General features: G+C 41.0%; 1 protein-coding gene across 1 annotated transcript in view; it reads right to left on the bottom strand.

Moving 5' to 3' along the window:
* GGT7 (gamma-glutamyltransferase 7) overlaps positions 1-19,475 on the bottom strand; it is a 32,480-nt gene extending 13,005 nt beyond the window's left edge. The window contains exons 1-6 of the mRNA XM_063297205.1: positions 19,215-19,475; positions 8,080-8,306; positions 6,402-6,553; positions 4,395-4,512; positions 3,870-3,937; positions 2,691-2,764 (exon numbers count right to left, since the gene is read on the bottom strand). Coding sequence (XP_063153275.1) covers positions 2,691-2,764; positions 3,870-3,937; positions 4,395-4,512; positions 6,402-6,553; positions 8,080-8,306; positions 19,215-19,422 — 847 coding nt within the window. The 5' untranslated portion in view covers positions 19,423-19,475. The remainder of the gene's footprint in view (positions 1-2,690; positions 2,765-3,869; positions 3,938-4,394; positions 4,513-6,401; positions 6,554-8,079; positions 8,307-19,214) is intronic.
* Between the last annotated feature and the right edge of the window lie 3,835 nt (positions 19,476-23,310).

Raw genomic sequence — 23,310 nt, 5'->3', positions numbered from 1 at the left:
TGGGGTGCTTTTTTCCAGAAGGAGAGACTGCGGGAGGTGCCTTGAAGAGAAGCTGGAGACTTCTGGTGTGGTAGGGGCAGTGCCAGCTTGGGAGGACACTTCTGTGGACTTGAAGTCCTTGCTTGTGCTAGAAAGTTACCCTCTGGGCTAGAGGTGGGTGTCTGTTTTCCCCTCTGGAGTCAGGGATTAGAGTCTTTGCTTATGGCCCATTTTTTAATCCTTCTCCGACTGTGGAGAAGAAGGGAGGGCTGTGGTGTGACAGAGGTGCTTTGGGGACCTGCCACAGGATCCAGGCCCTCCATGGGCTGTTTGAACACTTGAAAACAAGTGTGGCCTAGTGGTGGAGTTTTGGTATTACAATGGGGGGGTTGGATGTTTGAAGGGGTGTGATTGGGTGGATGAATGTGACAGGTGTGGTGGATGGATGGCTCAGCCTCAGCCTGGGAGAAGGAATAAGGAGTGGGAGGGAACTGGGGAGAGAATAAAAGGCAAGCAGAGCCATTGAGACCATGATAGGCAGAGGGAGGTATGGTGAGAACCTGAGGGTGGGCCACACTTGGTGACATTGGCACTACTATTTGGGAGCATTCCCAATATCCAGCCCTCAGGGTTCTTTCTTGATACCAGGTTTATTTTATTTTTATGTTTTACTATTTTTTTAATTTATCAAATTTCATCACCAATCTCCCTCAAAAGATCCTTAGTGGCCCAGGACTCCAGCTTTTAAATGCCAGGTTGGTTTATAATAAATCTGCCGTCATCCACAATTTGAGTGCTGATCCCAGGCTATGCCTTGATTCTTCTAGGAGGTCTGGGAGATGAAATTCCAGAAGAGCCACCTACTGCACCATTGGAGCAAGTCTGACTGAACTTAAGAACCCATATTTGAGTTTACATTGTGGTGATAAAGGCGACAAAACATTGTTATTTCTTTGTCCTTACTGCATCTGCTGATAGCCACCTGGCAACCCTCTTTAAAGTAACTCATTCCCTGCTGGGGAGGAACAGGCCACAGGAACATCTACAGGGCCATTGTGAGGATTATTGCTACCTGGCAGATAAAGTTGCTCAGATTTGTTCAGAGTTGGACTCCTACTGAACATGTCCAGTGGAGGTGTCTGAAGCAGAGTCTTGAGGATTATCTTGAGCAAGTCTGCACCTGTGACTCCTGAGGCAGTGGACAGGATCTTCTGGACTGTAAGCTCAGCCACCTGTTTTTTAGATCCAGTTCCCTCCTGGTTGGTCAAGGTTGCCCAGGAAGTGACTTGTAGTTGGATCCATGCAATAATATCTGCTTTTTTAAGGGAGAGTCATCCCCTTGGCCTTGAAGGAGGCAATGGTTTCCTCCATTCTCAAGAAGCCATCACTGGACCCAATGATCCTGAACAATTTTTGTCTGGTCTCCAACCTTCCCTTCATGGCATAGGGCCTGATTATTTGAAGGACTGCCTGTCTCCAGTTGTTCCTATCTGCCCAGTGAGATTGGGTAGAGTAGGTGTACTTTGGATCCCATTGATTAAGCAGTGTCATCTCACAGGACCCAGGAAGTTGCCTTCTCTGTCACAATTCCTACTCGCTGGAATGTTATCCTCCCAGAGATCCACATGGCTTCCACCCTGGTGATGTTCAGGAAGTTAGTAAAGACTTGACTATTCTCCCTGGTTTTGGAGCAGGGTGATGGTTGAGCACCTGTTGGATGGTTTTTGTGTTTGTATTTGGACCACTGATTATTTCTTTGTGTGTGTGTGTTTTACTTTTTAATTGTAAGTTGACCAGACTTGTTGGGTGGCATAAACATTCTATTAAAAAAAATAAATCAAATCATGTCCTTTGCCACCCCTTTAGTCCCGCAATCTATTTATTGTACAGTGTTTCATGTATGCTATTCATAACATGGACATTTTAAGTATTCAGTCCCAACATTTGTGTTTGTGTGTGTGTGTGTGTGCGTGCACATGAAGGTACATATGAGTAGCAGAAAAAGTAAGACTTCTGATTATCTTAGAAGGTCTTGTTTTATTTGAAAGCAGACCTAATGTTTTATAAGGTGTTACATGGCATTTACTGGATGGAGATAGGGCAGGGAAACTGAGATTAATAGTACAAACCTCTGTGAGTCTATTCAGAGATAAATCTCATGGGATTGACTCAAAATATATTGTCTAAAAGTCAACTAAATAATTTGAAGAAACAAAGTTAGGGTAGGAGACATTTATGAAACTTCTTCTCTGTACAGTTCTGAATTGATTGACTCAATTGACTAAATTTTTATCAAACTTCTTGTCCCCAGTCTTATAGCAGACACTAAGAAAAGGTGGTATGGACAAGTGTAGAAGGAAGGAAGGGTGGAGTAGTATGTTTATTGCTGTTGTTGTTGTTGTTATTGAATGACTGGCCCAAAATCACCCAACCAGCTTCTTTGCCTAAAGGAGGACTAGAATCTGAGTCTCTCGGTTCCTAGTCCAGCTGTTTAACCACTACACCACACTGGCTCTCATAATCCTAAATAGAATTGGAGGGAAGAAAGTATTAATAATAGCAATGACAAATTTGAGTATGCATGCTTAGATATGCAGTCTCAGCCTCTAAGAAATTGGAGAAATACTGCAGTGGCCAGCATCAAAAAATGTGGCACATCTTGTGCACACAGTTTAGCTTCATTGTACCTCTTATTCTGTGAAAGCACTCACCTAAATCATAAGTGACATTGAATCCATCTTGAGCTACGTCTGCAACAAGGCCCAACAACTGTCTCCATGGCAGCCTGACAAAACAGAAATAATGGCTTGACTTGACAGTCTTCAGCTCATTAGTGATATAAACCCTAATGAAAATTTTAGGCATAAATCCCATTTTATGTAGAAGCCAAATTAATTTTGTTTGTCCTTCTGCTGTTCTGAAGATGATATACACAACTAACCATTGACTGGTACAAAAATGTAAACAAAGAATGGCAACTGCAATGAGGTGCACAATTTTTGGTCAAGTTCACACTTGATCTTTGAAGCGCATGCCTGGGCCTACAGTAAAACAATTAATACAATACTAATACTGGAAGAGGAGGAGGAGGAGGAACTTGCAGATCAGAAATAGCCAGGACAAGAATTAAAATTGAGTTGGTTAAATTTATTAGTTAAATACAGTTAATGAGATTATTCCTTATACATATTGTCCAAACTTTGCATTTTCAAGGGAAATGAACAGAAAGAAGAAAAGCAAAAGTGACATGAGTGTAAAATCAAAGTAGAACTGAAGCAAAGTGGTAACAGGAAGTGAAGGAAATTAGCAGCACATGTCTAAGGCAGAAAATCCAACTTCTAAGACCTCTGCCAAGAGTGACAATTCCAAAGATAGCACAGGATGTAAAAATTAGATCAAATTTAATTAGGCTAATTAAATAGAGTTCATATGATTTCTCCCTACATATTTAATAAAGTTATATCACATTAAATGAAGTTTTCTAGCAACTTTTGGAGGGCCTCTGAAGTCTGCATCTGAGGTTCTGAGGGTCGCACACACCCTTGGAGCCTCCCGCTGTGTATCCCCAACGTAGTAGAAAACTGACTAGTCCCTGATATGAGGGATTCTGGCCATCAGATTACAATTTTTCTAGCAATATGGCTGATCCCATTTCTTTGTGCAGTTTAGCACAGCAAACATGTCTGTCCCATTCACATTTTTACTTTTGCACTTGTAGTTTTAGCTCTTGATGGGTACACATTAAGAATTGCATATGAGACATGGATCTGACTGCTTCCAGTTGTAAGAGGAAATAACACCTGGACATCGCATATTGTTATTCAACACATATTTCATCTTCCAGTTGGTGCTGAACAATGGAGTGCAGCCACATGACAAATGTTCTTTACCTCCCATAAGACTGATGTGCTTCATGGAGTCCTTTGATCATGCCTGGAACACCCACCAGGAGACCCGGCTAGATAAAAAAGGAAGAGCATAAGGAAAGAGCCAAGAGCTTTACAAACAGTGCTGTAAGTGGAATCTAACTTTTAAATCCATTTTTAAAAACCTGTTTATTCTTTTAATTTATTTAATCAATTTGTAGAGCCATCCATTCAACAATAACTCAGGGTGGCTTTACGAACTGATTAGATGAATGAATAAAATTAAACTTTTTAAAAGCCAAATAAGAAGCAAGAAGATACTGTACAGAGGAGATGCAAATTCTTTAAACACGAGTGAGCCCCAATGGGCCATAAAAAAGGGGAATATTGTTAAAAACACCAGCAATATCAAGAGAGTCCCGATCAGAGTTGGAAAATAAACCTTTGTTTACAGCACTTTTACTAGTTCAGTGAAGAGAACAGGAATGAATAGAGACCTTTACCAACCAACTGCTACCCAGCCCCTGAATAATAAAGGCAATCACCCACCTTAGTTTCCCAAAATTTGCCAAGTCCTTCTTCTTGGATGTTGAAGGGGGCTGTCTCTCGGAAATCAATGACCCGGCTTTCATTCTTCCTGATGTCATGAACCAGCATTACTCCTCCACTGCAACAGTGGAACCATAAGTCAGTGAAATAATACCCTGTCAGCCTCAGAATGACTTCTTTTCAGGCTGGGCTCCAGTACAAAGAATCTACCCCTTGTAATTACAGTAGCCACCTCAAGGCTGGTATCCTTCTGCACATCCTTTCCTTGGAGGCAATGACAGCCCCACTCATTCTGCTGCTGGCTGCCTTACCAATGTCATTCTGAAGGAGTTCTCAAATTGATGCATTGTGAAATAGCTGCAGCAGCTGTGGGTGCAGACATGCCCCACCAGCACCATGCAATGTGTTGCACTGAAGACCCCCTCATAATGATACATGGGAGACAGGTCCATTTTAAACACAATGGAAAGACAGCTCAGATAGTGGGTTGGAGGAGCAGTGGGTGGCGCTTGGCCCCAGTTTGACATCTGTCTTGGTTTGATGCTCAAAGCAGCTGCTTCATCTTACCAAATGGTAGGACTGGCATTACTGAAACACTCAAGAAACAATATTAAACAATTCTGGGTAGATGTATAATAGGACAATCTGTTGTAAGCTAGCTTTCTATTTCTTCTATATCAGAGCTATACAAGTCTATTCTGAAAAGATTAAATTGAAAGCACTTACCTCTGTTCCAAAATGAATTAAAAAAAACAATGTATAGGGCATTAATAAGAAAGAGTCATAGAATGCTTTCAAGATAACAAATGTAATGTGAAAATAACTTGTTTGAACACTACATTGATGTGTTTGCTTTAAGAGACTCTGCTGCTCCTCAGGTAGGTGTTATATAGGTAAGACCTTAGAGTAAAAAATAAATAGGTCTAATATGTGCTTCTCTTCTTAAACCAAGGCTACTATTCACCTGATACTTTAATCACCACTTAAAACAGAGCAACTCTAAGTTATCAGACCCAGTCTGTATGAAAAGGGAGTTTTAGTTGGCCTTATCTTTGTGGGTTGTTTTTATTTCTCTATCGTGAATTTTGATTAAGTGGGGTGGATACCAAACTAGAGTTTCCAGTTTCAACAAAAGTTCTCTCAAATCCCAGCTGATGGGTCATTATCAGGTTACATTATTTATGTAATTACATGCCCTAGAGCTTCCTGGTGTTCCAGCCATTGAGACCTTGAAATCACTCTTGCATAATACCTACCTAAAACAAACAGCCTCATTGCTGACGGGAAGCAACAGCTCTAGGCAATATGCGTTGCAGATAAAAACAGGCAGAGCTTCCAACACACTGTCGCAGCCACCATTTTAACTTTACCATACCTTGCAGACACCCCTGACACCATGGCGGCAGCCACAACAGCAGTGAGGACTACAAGGGCACCCTGCGCTATGCCAAGCCATTAGAGTAATGACCATCTAGAATTTGAGGGCTGGCAGTGCAGCAAGTCTGGGTGGGCTTGATCTCCAGCCAGATGGAATTCTTAGGAAAAAAAATAACCATTGATTTGCCCAAACTGGACAAAACTCACTAGATAACTTCCCTACATAAGGCTCTATATTGTTCAGTTTAAAAAATCCAGCAGATAACATTTTGGAGGTATAAGATTTCTCCACAATGCCTTGTGGCAAAATCCACTCTGGACTCAACTTCATAAAAGTTTTCAATGTCTTTCAACCTAAAGTCTGCTGCTTGAGCAATAGACATTAAAATATAGGATTGCCATTCAGAAATTGGCTGAGAATATCACATGATTTTCACCATTTCAAAACAATATATTTCATGTGGTAATAAACAGGACTGATCCTCGCAACAATTGTTAGGAAAGCATGCTCCCCCATCGATCACAGAAAATTTACTCCCAAATGAAAATAGAAATCTGTTTCTGGATGAATGCTTTTCTTTGTAAAATGGCAACGAAATGGCAATGAAAGAGATCTGGTTGAGCACCTACCCGCCAATACCAGCTGTGTGAGGGTTGATAATTCCTGAGCATAAGGCTGAGGCAATGGCTGCATCCACTGAGGAGCCTTGCTTGTTCAGTACCTCAATCCCCAGTGCAGTGCAGCGGGCGGCATCAGTGACTACAGCACCCTGATGGAATATCTACGAGAAACCACATGGTGAGACAATAGCTACAGGTGCAACTGACTGAATCATCAGAAAGACCCCATTACCCTAAAGCTTAGACTTATCCAGTCAATCATCAAGATAGCTCCATGATAGTACATTTAGGACATATCTGGCAGTTGTGTTTATGGAAAGGTAGATGACAGTTTACATAGCAATTGTTGTATAGCTGTACACTTTTAAGTGTAGAGTGGTCAGCCACTATCTCTAACTTATCTAATTGATTTGATTAAGTGCCATCAAGTTAGTATCAACTCTTAGTGACCACATGGATAGATTCTCTCCAGAATGAGAGCCCTGTTTTATTTCTACCACATCTGGACTGCAGTGACTATTCAGATGACCATTACATGACAGCAAAGAGATAGAGAAAAATCTAACTCTTTGCAGCTACCTAGTGGTGGTCCAAAATTTTGCATCCCAGATACAGTCTGGTAGCCCTAATTTATATATTGGTGTTAAGATTTTTTATAAAAATGCCTTCATACTTGTTATCAGCATCTTATTCTTCTATTACAATATCTGTGGTGGGATCTCTTATAAAAAGACCTCATTCTGGATCTCAGCTTTCCTAGAAACCATTTATTTAGAACATTTATATACTGCTTTTCATTAATCATGGAATTAATGTCAGAGGACTTGGGGTTTTATGGTTATCTCTCATTCAGGCACTGGCCAAATCCAGATCTGCTTAATTTAGCAAAGAATTCACATATCTTCAGGCCATGAAGCAGAAGAAAATAGGATGTATGTTTAATGTCAGGAAAAATATAATGCAAGGTTGTTGATTAGAATTAAACTATTAAATAAATAGTTCATTAGAATTGGTCAAGGTTACACTGACACATTCAATAATGAGGAACCAGCACAAGGACAGTAAGACTCCCGTATACAAGAGATCTCCTTGATTTAAAAGTCCATTCAGATATTCCTTGTTAGAGGTTAATTCACAGCATGGAATTCTACTTGTAAAAATAGTAACTTAGGTAAGTACTTGTGTACATCTTATTTACGCATCACATTTATTCCCCACTTTTTGTTATAAAATGATCCCAAAGCAAGGTAAAAGCAATAAAACTAAAAAAAAAAAAATACAGGAAAAGCAAAGGGGAAGAAAGAGAAAGAAACATGAAACACAGCAGCCCAAATTCAGCCAGAAGTTGGATGACCATGTGGTTTTACTGGTGCCAAAGCTTATATAGCTCACCACCAGCTGTAACAAAGAAGGAAGAAAATTCTGTAAGCACATTTCAAGGACATCCTTCCTTGAATCACTAAATAGCAAATCTTAGTAAATACAGCAGCCTCAAATCAGCAGCCCCACTACATGATCTCAATACAGCAATTCCTAATTGAGGCTTTCACTGTACCATGGCTTGCAGAGCACATGGTTATTTCTTCATATAGTACTAGAAGTCATTGTTATATATGAAAGACAGGATCTTCCTACCTCAATATGATCACTTTCTCAAAGGAAAAAACAGTCCAATACCTCTTCTTACCTGGGGATCCCCAAAGTAGATTTGCATGATTAAGGCCACCGTGACTCCTGTAGCAAATGTTAGGCAGGCAGTGATGATCACAGTCAGACCATCCTGGCGACAGCTGCAGTCCCCAGAGAACGGGTCCTTGCTGGTTTCCCGAAGGGGTGAGACATCCTGGCTGCCCATTTCTGATGAAGAAGAAGGCAGGCGCTGAAGGCGAGCTGATTTAAGGAATGAGTCTGGATCTTTGGTCAAAAAAGAAAATGGTATGTGAGAAAAAGATGCCGAAATGAGATACTTACACTACTGCTGCTAATAAGCCGCAATAAGACGGCTGCTTTTCTGCTTATAGTGAACTTTCAAGAGTCTTTCTGGCTCAGGTGCCACTATTATAGGGTCAAATTACATATAATTCCCACTAATTCCTGGCAATCTTAAGATTATATTAAACAATACACAGAAAAGGGGACTATTCTGCACCCTGGAGTTTACTACTTGGGCTGTACATTTTTTACCCATCAATGTTATTGCCATTTCTGCTATATGTACTTATATTACAAACATGCCCCCAGAGCATGGTACCTGCTGCAAAATGCCATTTCAGGGGGGGGAGGGGGAAGCAAAATGCAAAGGAGTAGCCTCAAGTCTATCCAAGATTAAAAGTCAAAGAGAGAGCCTATATTAAAAGGATCATTGCTTACCAGTGCAGATCCCTGAATCATAGAAACATAAGCATAAGTGCCCTGCTGGATCAGACCCCTGGTCCATCTAATCCAGGAGTCTGTTCCAACCAACTGCACAAGGAGCCCTCTTCAGTAGTTTCCCAGCAGATGGCCTTCAGAAGCATTCACACTACCATCAAGGCTAATAGCCATTGATCCCTATGACTTCTATGAATTGGTCTAACGATTGCCTTTGTAGTGAATCCAAACACTGATCCATTTATCTCAGTTTTCCCATATTCCTGAGTGTTATGATTCAGTTCCTTACTTCCAGAAAGAGTAGGAAAGAAGTTGCTAACTCACAGAAGTCACCATCCTATTGCTCTAATTCAGCCAACCCCAACTTGGTGCCCTCAAAATGCACTGATCACTATAGTAAAGCAGCCTGAGGTGATGATAGTTTAATCCAATACCTCTAGAGGACATCATATTGGGGAAGATGATATCATTCTATAGATTTTCTGTTCTCTGGTAGCTGACGTCACAAGCCAAGGATAAGCAAATACCGCCACTCCAGGTGTTACTGAATAATAAGTGCGAGAAGATCAAACCAGTCCATACTCCAGGAAATAAAGCCAGACTGCTCACTTGAGGGAATGATATTAAAGGCAAAACTGAAGTACTTTGGCCACATAATGAGAAGACAGGACACCCTGGAGAAGATGCTGATGCTAGGGAAAGTGGAAGGCAAAAGGAAGAGGGGCCGACCAAGGGCAAGATGGATAGATGATATTCTAGAGGTGATGGATTCGTCCCTGGGGGAGCTGGGGGTGTTGACGACTGACAGGAAGCTCTGGCGTGGGCTGGTCCATGAAGTCACGAAGAGTCAGAAGTGACTGAACGAATAAACAACAAACCCCTAAGAAGCATGGCCAGTGATGTGGACAACTGGCAATTGCAGGAGTGGCAAAATTGCCCTCCTCAGGCATTGGACCTTTCCCAGCTTCTGCTGAGTTATAGTGCTATCCACCCATTCTTGAGTAGGCAGAAAAACTATACAGGATGACATTTGCTGTCTCCACTGCCGATCCCTCTCCTCCCTCTGCTCTAGTCAGTGCCAGTCACCTGACTTCCCTCCAAGATAAAGACTAACTAATTTTACACCCCTTGAGATTGCCCTAGGATGGGTAAGGGTAGAAATACCAATGCAGTGGACAACTTTAGCCTGTTTCATTCATAGGCTGGGGAGGAGATGAAGGCAACATTAAGGGGACACAGCAGAAAGAAGATGCCATCAAGGAATATTTGTGTCATGATGGATCAAGGAGGGGACATGGCCATAGCCTAAGTCTTTTTAAGGGGAGGAGGAAGAAAGAACTGCAGGTAGATATAACCTTAAGAAATTCTTTGAAGATTTGCAGAGCCTGATGTACTCCAGATTTAAGTTCTTCCCTATATGGATCACATGGAGCAGCAAATGGATTTGTGGATGGCTGCTCATAGAAATAATCAGCTCTCAGTCTTTTAACTGTACTTCTCAGAGTGTAGAACCAGATAGACAAAATGATTCCAACTGTATTTTAGAGGAATGTATCAGAACACTTATGGAAATCTCGGGGTTTCTAGTCAGATCTCAACTGCAATAACAAAAGTGTGCTAATCCCCCTAGAAATTGCCTAATGAAGAATGGGTAGGTACTGACTGACTTACTGGTGCTAGGGAATGGAAAATTGACAGGAATGGAGCAGGGAAGATGGAATGAAAGTAGCAACTTTCCTCACCACAACATTTCAAGTGGTCTCACTCATAAATTGTGCATAGAATAATACTTGGAGAAGTTAAGCTCCTCTCTTCACAGCATATTCCTCCTCAACATTGATTACTAGGTGCATAATTGTTTTTGCAGTCCTTGTAACTACTGTCACTGATTTGGAGATGAGATTTTGCACCTGACCCTATCAAGGAAGATACAGAGCAATTCAATAGGAAAGGATGATCACTACTCAGGCAGAGGAATTCATGCAGTGGTCCATATCACTCCTGGGAAACTTGGGTTCTAAGGCATGGTACGCAATCTGAGTCCCATGAGTTCTGCCAAACTGTATTATAGCAGGAGATTAAAAAACATTAAATGGGTGGACATAATGATATAGACTCTATTTAGTTAATTTAATTTTAATTTTAATAAAATTAAGTTTTTGGGCCTGGGACCAGTTATATTCTGCCAATGGCCATGCTCACTTTTTGGAGTTAAGTCCCCTGCACTTACTCAAAGGCCAAGTGAGACCCTTGCTTCCAAAAAGGTGCATATCTATGCCTTTATAAAGGTGCATTTCTATGATCATTTAACTTCTGGAAATGTTAAAAGATTTAGTATCATTAAGTGTTATACATCCCTTTATCAAATGATTAAATCAATGGTAGTTGTTATCTGCTCTGTAGATTAGAAGAGCACTCTGAAGACCTGTATGGAACATCAGCTGGGTAAATATATATTGGACAACAACTCCCCTTGCCTCCAGACATCATGGCCATTGGAGGCACTGGCTTAGGACAATGGGAATTGTTTTGGGAGAGTATAAGGATTAACCATGTTAAGCCTATTTTAAAGTTTTTATGAGTTTGTCAAAATGGCAGGAAATTATGCCACCAATTTTCAAAAACTGTTGTCTGAAGTGCCTTGGATACTATTATTATTGTTGTTGTTGTTGTCGTCATCATCATCATCATCATCATCATCATCATCATCATCATCCCATACAGGGCCATGAGGCCTCTGCTTGCCCAATTTGACCCACAGTCAGCACCAGCACAGCTCCTATACATCACTCTCCTATCCTTCCCACCCACCTGATATATTTCTCATTCACAAGCAACTGTCTCTATCAGGACAGGGATATACTCCAACTTCACATCCATCCTAATAGTCCACTGTGCTGCTTGCATGCCCAACCTCTGTGCCCATCTGGGCATGAAGAAGAGACTTTGGCTTTCCTCATCTTATAGGACCTCGATTGAATTCCATTCCAGTTAGGCAAAAGTGCTCTTAGTAATGGCTTGCCTGGCTTTAAAGTGATGTTGAACTGTACAAGGTTGCATTTCCTCTTTCAGGGAGCAGATTTCTTCAAATTTTTGTCACTAGAGGCCCAACTGGTCCCTGTACCGTGCAGAACCTTCTGCCTGTGAAAGTGGATGTTGTGACCACCCTTTTTGGTGCAAAAACAGCTTAGTCACAGCTATCCATATCCCAGTGAGCACCAGGTTTGATTATTGCAATGTGCAGCCCTTTGAGATTTCTAAAAAATCTCATTTCGGGTACTAGGCTGGTTGTGGAGTCAGGCCCTACAAATCATATGATCACACTTTGAAGAAATAGCTTCACTGGCTGCTTCAACAGTTCCAAATAGAATTCAAAGCACAGGTTCTTTTTTTAAAAAAAAATCTGGTACCTTTTAAAACCTGAGTAATTGAAAGGTTTCTTTCACTGAGATCATTCTTCTCTATTTTTTTCTCTCTCCCCACAACAGAAGTTAAAAAGCCCACTGTACAGTTGGTAATTGTGCAACCAACCTTTTAAGTGCAGGTGCTAGAGACGGTTTGCGCATGGGAAAGCTTTTAGACTGTTTTTCAATTGCTGAAAACTGTTCCTACCTTCCATTGCAGTGTTAGTTGTATGGTCATAAATTACTGAGGGTTGATGAAAATATACCTATAGTCTAGGGATTAAAGTTGACCTGCATTAATGCAACTGAGCCCTTACAGAATTACTTAACCAGAAGTAACCCATGTACAATCATTCTCAACTTTGTACCCAGATTTTTCTTCCTTTTAAAACAGCCATCCCTGGCCTGGCATCGTCTGTTGGGATTCCAATTCATGCCTTGCTGGCTGGAAAATCTGGGAGTTGGATACATCTGGAGGGTATAAGGCTAGGGAATATTGCTTTAAAGTCTTGCAGACATGAGCTCATATATGACAAGACCACAAACATCGGTGTAAAGAAATTCATTTTAAAAAACTCACATTTACTCTTAAAAAATAAGCAGCATATTTATCTAACGCTTGATTGCATCCAAGCCAGTGATCTCACTGTTTTATAGAATACATTGGTATTAAGCAACAGTAGGTAGGAAGAAAATGAAACAAATGTTGCATGTAAATATATTTTAATGTAACAATCCTTTAAAACGGAACAAGAAAATACTACTGATCTCCTGAGTGCACATGCTTGATCTATAGGTAGTGTCTTAGATCCTATCATGCCAACAAAATCAGAACACAATCCATCCAGAGTTAAGCATATTAACAATGACTTAAAGTAATTACATAATTTTCTCCATTCAAAATAAAAAGGGGAAAAAGCTGCTTAATTCTGTCTGGATCTTGGCTCAAGATTCCATTTCTAGAAATTATACTGCAGAAGTAAAATACGGTAGTTTCACACTGTAGGTAATAAAATGCACAAACAATAATGTTCTAATTTTTGTTAAAATGTGCAGTGTGAGCATTGCAGAACCGAGCAAAGTCAAATATGGACTTTAAAGAAAACTGATTGTTTGATCTGGAAATATTCTATTTCCTAAATAACGACACTATTTTCTAGATAGTTATAATCAGGCATAAAGGAACTTATGTAATTAAGTATGCAAATTAAATGCTAACTTTATGCAGTATATTCTAAGCTGTTTAAGGGATGGACCTAACACAGTTTTGAATTCCCTCCCCGCAATAATGTGAAAATTAATATTCTCTAGTATCAAGATACAACTTCACCAATATATTTTCTTCATGATGTCTAGTGTTCCAGCTGTACGCCTAACACTCCCATGACCTTCTAATCAGCCCTAGGTATTAATAATCCCCCGCCCCCCAATCCCCCCCCCCATCATTAGCATTCATATCCTAAGATGTGGGAAGCTGCTTCTCCTTTTCCTAACCCGAACCCTTCTTGACTCACTGGGCCAGAAAGAATCTGTCACTTCCAATCAGTTCCATACAGTAAATTATGCCTCATAAAGGAAAGCAGCCCTTTCTTTTTTGGCGAGTAGCCTATATTTCTGCCCTTCCTTCAAAATAGTTTTCAGACTCTGAACATTGTGGCATGAGTGACACTCAGCCAAAATGTATTTATTTAAGCAATATGAAATTTAAAAAATGTGAATGTAAGTTAAAACTCAGACTAAAGTTTTCAGGCATCCTTAGGAAAAAGGAGCTTTCATTGCATTTGGTAAATATTGTTTACATTTAAACAAAACTAGTAAATATTTATTGATGAAACAGGCCAGGCCTGTTCTTCGTTATGTCAGTTTCCTTAGAAGAGAAAATAGTAAAAGGAATGCGAAGCGGGTAGGTTTTGAAGACAGGAAAGCTGTGGCACATTGTCACCAACCAAGTCACTTTGGTTCATGCACAATCACATGGTGAAACAAGCAATGATAATTTTGCATGCTAGATACTTATAAATGCAATTCCTGGAAAAAAAAATCCTTCAGAAGCACAAGACAGAGAGATTTTGTAATGAAAGGTGAAATCGATGTTTTTCCCCCTTCATTGTACTTTATTATATATTACTGAAAACATGTTTGTAAAGATTGTGAAGTAGCATCATGTAATATGCCAACTTCTATTGTGTTCTATGTTAACAACAGTGTAGTGATGCTATTTTATGTTTCTAAAATGTATAGCCAAGTTCTAGGGTATCAAAAACATTCCCTGGCAATTGGTAAAGTCTATCAAATCTAGACTTCAGTTTTTCCCAGAGAAATCTTTTGTTTGAAGAACAAATATTTGCAGGCTTTCAATGCATTTAGTTTTTTCAAAGTGGCATATGTATGACAAAGCTTTTCCCAGGAAATTTGGAAGAGTGAAGAAAACAATTCTCAAAGGGAGGTCTCATTCAATCCATGATATCTGTTTTAATTGTGCACCAAGATTCAGGCTGGAAAGGTTAAAATGCAAAAAAGCCATTCCCAAATGAATACAACTTTATGGAAAAGAGATGGTGGGTGAAATTGGAAAAGAAACTTCAGTTAAAATACAGGCATAAAAAATGTTCACTGCTGACACATGCAGGAAGGTGCTAAACAACTGTAAACTAACCTCCTTGAATGAGCAATTTAGACACCCTATTCAAGTTTATTTAAAACTTCATAACTGACTTCCACATATTCACACTAGAAACTGGATAGAAGCTCATACATTTCTTTCTTTCATATGAAATATATCCAATGATATTAAAGGGGGGGGGGAGAAGCAATAGTAATCATTGCACATCATCAACCATAGTTCTTATACATATCCACATAATAGATCAACAGATAATTGATCCTTGTTTTGCAGTTGCAGTAACCTATGAAGTTAATGTCTAGAACCATATGTAAACATGGTTCTGTATTGGGAAGAATGAAATGATGATTAGGTCCCATTGGATGACAAAAATTGTATGTGGGAAGTGTGATCCATTGGCCATAGAAAGGTTTCCTACCTCTGCAGTTGAAAAATAAAATATAGATTGTTTTTACTTACAATGATTTCAAAACAGAAATGTGAAAAAGTTGGAAGTCTTGAAATGTTATTTCTAAACAATAAGTGCTACTATAATAAATAACCAAAATTTTAAAAATACAAAGGATTTAAGAACACATCACTTTATTAAAATCTGATATTGCTATGGCAGAAGGTGTTCAAGGTTGTTTATTAGAATTAGTATTACCTGCAGCAATTATATTTCCATACAAGCTAGTACTTTGAAGGTTGGGAGAATCTAAACATTAAAATGGAGAGGGTGACAATTTTCTACAAGTGGCAAATGTAGTATCCCCACCATTCTTCCTGAGCTCCCCCAGTATAGACAGGATCAATCTGTCTACAAAAGTGTGAATCAGGAGAAAATATGAGATCTGAAAGCATTAATTAAACCTACACGATGTAGCATTATATTGTATAGTTAGTAAACATTTGGGTTTGGTCCAACTATCTTTTGCCCTATGGGAATTTTTTTTAAAAACTGCATAGTACAATGGATTATATATGCTCTAACTTGTGATGTAAAATTAAAGGTTTTCTTAAATTTAATCTCAGGAGGGGAGACAATATTTGCTACTCTGCCTCAAACAGCATAATGTTTTGGACCAGTTCTTGCGGTTGGAGAAAACATACCATGGAACATGTCAAACACTTTATATACTGATAGGCAGTTAAGCTCCAAATGAAGAATACTTTAGCCTTCAAATCAAATGAAACATTATTATTTAAAGAGAAATAAGCATTGGTGTAATAAGTAATAAGCATGATTACTCATGCCTAATTATATGAGTATTGAAATACATGATCTATTTGATCTGCAAACTTTAGAAGTTTGAAATGGAATTAACAAGATAATCACACATACAAACACGTGCACATACATTTTATTTAAAAGCCAGCACATGACAAATGAAAAGTATGAAAAATTAAGGAATGATGGTAAAATAGAAAAAAATGAGATACAGCTTTATTTCAGCTATATGGTTTTCCTCCAAGGAGATCATGATCCTCCTATTTTATCTTCACAAGAGATCTGTTTCATAGTCAAATGGGGATTTGAACCAATCCTATTTGGATGGATTAGATTTATATTCCTACTTTCCTCCAGCAGCTCAAGACTGCCTGCATAACATTTTTTTTTTGCTTTGGCTGAAGGACTGGAACCTTAGCCATTATTTGCTACCACATCCTAAATATTTCAAAGACACTTCCCATGTTACTAAGCAGAGAAAAGGAAGCATTGGTGACTCAGCCTTCTTCTTTCCTAGACTCTATTTTAAAGTGAGACACAAGGATTTTACCCAGTGTGTGATCTATGAACTCCAGAAACTGTCCTGGGGCCATAAATCTTGCCCTGTGGGAAGTTATGTAGTTTCATTGTCCATTTCACAGAAGATGCAAGAAAAAAATGCATAATTATTTTCTTTCTCCATAGATTGGGATGGGAAGCATATTTCTTTTTCAAACTTTGATAAGTGGGAACAGAAATGAACTCTGTATCCTCAAAAAGGTAACGAGAAGATATTTCTCTGAAATGGATGTGTGTGTGCCACATATCCTTTTTGGCATTATTTTATATAGTAGTTCATCTTCCTTCCTTGCTTTTAAAACCGTTAAGTTGGCCTCAGCTATGTATTAGCTGCAGTATACATACCTTGAAAATTTGAGCAATGTTCTCAATCTTCCCTAAAATAAACTAATAGAAATTTAGACTCATTTTCACAGGAAATTAGTATTTAGGGAAAATGAGTTATGGTACATTTTGGTCTAGCTGTAGTTTTTACTACTTCATTTTTAATGTGAAGGAGCTTTGAGAGGAAAAAGTTACTCTTTTAATGGCACTTGTACTAGAAGCAATTCATTTTGTAAACATAGAGTTAGCATGTTTATGTGGCATGTTTTTATAGACATAAATCAAGATAAGTTGGGTTTTTCATTGACTTAGTCATGTGAATTCCCTAACTTGTCAAAAGATGGTGAGTCTACTTGAACACGCAAGGACTTACGGGGAGGATCAAATGCAAGCCTACAAGGGAGGGAGACTGGGATGTGCATGCAAACTCTGCTCCCAATTGTCAGCTTCCCTTATGACTTAAGCTCATCAGAATACACTAAGAAACCTTCAATAGTAGAGAATATATATAACTCAGGGTTCAACTGCTGGGTCCTTGTTGTTCTGAGCATGGTTGTTTTCCTGCACACGTTTCATTACCAGGTTAGATAAGGATGTTACCCAGCTTGCTGCTCAGAGAACACCAAGAACCCAACATTTACAAATCTCCCTGGAATTGGGAAGCTGGACAAGGCAACATTTCCAATTACAGGGAGACTTCAAAATCCATCTAGCTCATGCACGTTCGTAGTAATCCATTAAACTAACCAACTATTAATTGAACAACTGTTCAGAGTGACAAATATGGACCTTTTGTGCTTTCCCTTGTGATCTGTCCAGGCATTTAAATTAGAACTTTATATTGTACCATTTTTTTGTTTTGTTTTATTCTAGTGGAGAATTTGAACTTTACCTACACAATGCATGAAGAGATGCTCCTTTGTGATCCTAGCCTAATGTCAATCAGCTTGATTGGCTGACTCATAAATGTAGCTTTCTGAGACTCGAGAACCACACTTTAAATTAGCCTTCTCCATAGGAAGCATTGGTTATGCACGATGGGGATTATGAGAGTTGTAATCAAGCCATTCTGAAAGGCACCAGGCTAGAGATAATTGCTTTAAGAACTGCTGTGATAGGAAGAGTGAGTACTTACTGCAACACATAGGGGCAATAGTTAGAATAGAGCTTCCAATTGCCCCTGTGTGTTGCAGTAAGTAGTGAATCTGAAAATAGAAAGTTATGCAGATCTTGGCTATATCTCAGCCACTACAGTATGGATCCCATGCACACAACACTCATATGTGTTGGAAATACCTAGTGAAGCAATAGCAAACTTTAGCCTGCGTAATTTTCAGTATACGACTGGTTTTTCTCTCTCAACTTTTATGACTGGAATAGTACTGGAATAGACTGGAATATTGGAAGAGACTAGAATAGTAAATAACATTCTGAAGATCAAAATTCAGGAACACTTCACAGAATTACTCCCAAGTACATGGAATTGGGAGAAACAGATGAAAAAACAAATCCTGGATTCCTAATCAACATGAGGCATTTTCAGGGAAGGTAAAAAGTTGGCAAGATCATGAGAATGGGAGACAGCTGGCTGGGGATTCTGGGAGTTGCAATCCAATGCATCTGGAGGACACAAAGATTAGGAAAGGCTGCATTAGCATCAGTAAGCATTCTTTGGAGAGTTAGAGATTATAGTGTGATCAGAAAGAATAATGGGATGGAGGCAATAAAATCACTTACATTATTGCCCCGACAGCAGAGCTGGTAGAAAGGCAGAAGGAACGAGATGAAAGAGGAGAGGGACGGAAATGGGATGGAAACAAGACAATGGAAAGAGATAGCCCAGGAGCCTCCACAGCCCCGCCAAGCAGCCCAGCGCTCCCACAGCCCCATCGCGCTGCACCAGGGGGAGGAGAGAGGAGACCAAAGGGAAAAGATGGCTGCAGAGCGTGGGAGATCGAGGGCTGGAGAATCCTGGCTGGGACGTCAGGGGGAGGGCAGGCAGGAGAGGCGGGGAGGGCAGAGGCAGAGCGGCGAAGGATGCGGGACGGCTGCACCGCTGGGCCGATGCCAGACGCTTCTGGGGGGAAGGAAGGGATGACGCAGAAGCTCCCTCCCGTCCTGCCCTTCGCCCGCCCGAGGAGAGATGCGGGGAAGGGGCGAAGGGTAGGACGGGAGCCAGTCCCGGAGGAGCCGGTCCGATGGGGATGGGATGGAGGCCGCGGAGGTGAAGGGGAGGAGGAGGATGGAGGATGGTCGTGAAGGTTCCGCTGGCCGGCTGATCGGATGGAGAGGCCCGGCGAGCAAGCGGGCTAGCCCTCCGCTTCCGCGCTCACCGGTGTCCTGCTCTCCCAGGAACGCATCCTCCTCCTTCCTGGAGCGCAGGCAGCTCTCGGGGGCGGTGGCGTTGCCCGCCTCCTCTTCGGGCAAGCGGGGGAAGCTGGTGATGCTCATATAATCCACGGGCGAGTAGGCGCCCAAGCTGCTCTCCTGGCTCGCCTCCTTCTCGGCGGCACCTGCAGCCGTGGCCGAAGCCGCCGCCATCCTGCTAGCGCCTCCCCGGCCAGGCAGGCGCGCTGGTTGGCCGGCTCAGCCCTGGCTCCTGCTCCGGAAATGACTGCCGGGGGAGGCCGGCCTCGCTCTCGAGGAGGGGAGCCGCGCGAGTGCCTGGGGAGGCAGCGGAGGCGCGCGGGGCGGAGTTTGGGACGCGGGACTCGTTGGCCGAGCCGGTCGGCCGGTGGCGGGGCGGACTGTGCGCCCTGGATCCGTCCCTCGCGCTGTGGGGCCTCTCCAGAAGGGAAGGGGTGGCGGGGATGGCAAATATCTGTACCATCATAGCAACTGTGCCGCCCTTCAGCTGATTAGATTTCTATCCCACCTTTCATTCAGAAGGTCAAGGCAGTGGACATAGCACTCCCTCCTCTTTTTCCCCACAACACCCCTGTAAGGGAGGTTGGCTCAAGAGATACTGCTTGGCCAGAGTTACCCTGCAAACTCCCAAGGCAGAAAGTGGACAAGGAGCAGGATCTCTCCTTTCCACACTGTAGCCTCTCTCTTGTAGCCATCAAACCCTCTTAGATTGCTAATAACTGAAGCCACAATTTCTTACTTGTTTGAAGTGTGGGATGTAGAGCTGTCCTGTGGAGCCTAAAACAAGCTTCACACTCCTACAGGCTCCACGGAACCTTTGTACAATCAAAACCAGACTGCTACACCACCCTACTGTCTAATCCAGCCTTTCTCAACCTTTTGACCCTGGAGGAGCCCTTGAAATATTTTTCAGGCTGGGGGAACCCCTGCGCATTCAGGCTCAAATATAGGCCAGAAGTTACAAAATTATTATATTCGTTTCACGTGTAGGCCTGTATATATGCATTAACAGTGTTCTTAAACTAAACATAAAGAAACTTACCTCTTTAATGTGAAGTTGCCTGAATTTGAAATAATTTTTAAAATATATCATGATCTCCCAGGGAGATCCCTAGTGACCTCTCACCCTAGGGATCAATTAGCTTTATCAGCTTTAGCAATACTGTCTTTCTATATGTACGGCCTGCCTTGTGTTGATGTAGCCATAGTGAAAGGGATTCAGACATGTGATTGTCCCAAGCAGTAACATTGTGCTGTTTAAAAGGACCACTATCTCAGTATGTCATACTTGAAATGTGCAGTGGTTCATTGCCATTCATAAAATATTGTTACCTCTAGTAACTACGCTAATGGTGTAAGAAGAATGCAGAGACAACCTTGAAGAAGGGATGCAGGAACAGTTAAGACTAATCAGAGAAAATTCAGTCCTGAAAAAGAAGAAGGTATAAGATTCAAAACTAACACCTCATTGAGTCTGTTTGGTGTAAGAAGAGGCAGAGGGACACTGCGGCAGGCTTTCAAGATTCCGTTACTACACCCTAAAACAATAACCAATAAAATATTCTTGTAATCTTTGTGCTATCGTAAACCTGGCTTACCTTAAAGGACTGATAGCTTGTGTAGTTACAGCAAAAGTAGCTTTATCTGTATGATTTGCTTTAGTTGTCATTTGAGGTCATATCAATTATTTGCCACTGAGTCTCTTTTGGGAATGTGACAAGATAATAAATACACACACACATACATACGGAAGAAAGAGAGGAAAAGCAGAATACAAGTTATGTGTAATGGTATGTGGGAATTAACTTTGGGAGATGGAGAAGAGCCACAGCCTTGGCAACAATTGGGTAAGAGGCAGCTTAGCCCACAGCAGGGATGTGGGTGTGGCAAACAACTCAGAAGGGACCCTCCCTAGTTTCTTGGGTTGTAAAGGTGATGGAGAGGAAATGTACTTTCAGACTTGCAAGATTCCATTAATGTAACCTTGTGTGAAAGGTCCCCTGTGCAAGCACTGAGTCATGTCTGACCCTTTGGGGGGATGCTGCTTTCGCAACGTTTTCTCAGCAAACTATAGCGGGGTGGTTTGCCATTGCCTTCCCCAGTCGTCACCTTCCCCAGCAAGCTGGGTTCTCCTTTTACCGACCTCGGAAGGATGGAAGGCTGAGTCGACCTGAGCCGGCTACCCGAGGATGCAGCTTCCACTGGGGTTGAACTCGGGTTGTGGGGAGAGTTTTGGTTGCAATACTGCCGCCTACCGCTCTGCGCCACACAAGGCGCAGAGTGTATTGTAACCTTACAATAAAGTAAAATTAGTTCAACTGGGTGTGATTCTTCTCTGGACAAGGCTATTACTGCCTTCAACCATTCCAGATTCATTTTTTACCTCATCATAGCTATTGGCAGCAGGAACTACCAAGCTGCTAGCCAAAGCAGGAGGCAGAACCAGGGTGTGAAGACCCAGAATCCTCTTTTGTTCAGATTTTTAAAAATAGCTTTACTTACCTTACTGGCAAACATTTCTATTCCACTTTTAAATTCAATGTACATCAGCGTTCTCAGAAATTAGGATGGGGAAACAGATCCTTTTCCAGGCGAATGCCCATGGACACTACTCCTGGTTTATAAGATCTCAGTCTCCAAATATGTATCATACTACTAAGTCATTAGGCATTTATTTTTTAAAAAGAGGTCTGGATCTTATTAATTAGTTGGATTAGATATCTGGATGTTGCAACAAATGTAGGAATAATGATTGAGCCATCATCTAATATAACCCCAAAATAGACTTCCAGGGGTCAGATATCTGAACTGGCAGTTGGGAGCAGGTGATGTGGAGGAATCGTGGAGGAATCATGGGAATGTGAAGTTCTGCCGAAGATAGAAGGCGCCATGAAAGACATCCAGGGATTTTGCAACTCTTGCTATCTAGATACTACACTTTTCAGGTTTGCTCTGGATAAACTGTAGTTCTGCATTCTTTCTCATTTGTATCATGCTTCAGTAATAGTATACTGTACAAAGGCTTTTCCCTGTTACTTTAAGGAGCTAAGCTGCCTTTTCTAATGGCAGAGCTTTGTTCTTTTGCAATATATACTTCCTCCAGCTCCTGGAAATTCACTAAATACAATGGAAATATCAATAAGCAGCTGCAAGGAGGAATTACTGCTGAGTTGGGATTAAAAAGAATTTTGCCATGAATCCTGTCTGGGATGGAATTTGAGATTTTTGGCCAGTGAATTCATGATGGATCCATGGTGAGAGAAACACCATCTGGAAACAAGTTCAGCTAATGTTTGCCTTTCCCCAGTGGAGGGGAAATGTGGCTGGGGCAAACTGGGTTACACCTACTTTCTAAACTTCAAAAAGTGTCTGAAAGTCTGTTGTGTTTTTAAAAATACAAGTAAAAATCACAGCGCATTTATAGCACTGCTGGATTCTTTGAAGAATATACTGTAAAGGATTTTTTAAACACTTCCAGTGTTGGGGATATGACCTTGCCCCTCTGTTCGTCCATAGTTTCAATCTGGCAAATGCTATGGATTTTTAATTTAAAATCACAACAAAAAATACCTGGGTTGGAAACCAGCCCCCAGTATCAGACAATTGAAGAAAATTAAGTATTTCTAATTTTCTAAGGTTATCTATATTCATGTTGTACAAAAGGACTGCATTTCCTTCATATTTCAATGTACATACTTGTGTATTTATGCTTTTTAAATACAGTTTATTCAGTTTCTCTTCTTCCTTGGATAGCATTCTCTATACAACTGAGACACAGGATACAATGGCACAGCAACTTCTGAGGCAAGAAATTGTAGAGCACTTCAGACAGTAAGTGCCTCTGTATTTCTCAAATGTTAGGACTTTTTGAAGGGGTTTTAGTCCTTGCCTTTTTTATGCTGGACTTAAGCCCTAGAACTGCAGTAATATCTAGGGAGCATCAGGTTCCCCATTCCTTATTGACCAGGTTCACTCAATGTGCTAAGTCATGATTTCTTTAACTGTAGCATAGCAAGGCTGATACCTACAGGGTGTAAGGCTAAAGGTCAAAAACCTCCTCTC

This window comes from Candoia aspera, chromosome 3, assembly GCF_035149785.1.
Source record: "Candoia aspera isolate rCanAsp1 chromosome 3, rCanAsp1.hap2, whole genome shotgun sequence".
Taxonomy (NCBI): domain Eukaryota; kingdom Metazoa; phylum Chordata; class Lepidosauria; order Squamata; family Boidae; genus Candoia; species Candoia aspera.
Note: the sequence above shows the minus strand (reverse complement) of the source record. Positions and strands in the feature narration are given on the sequence as shown.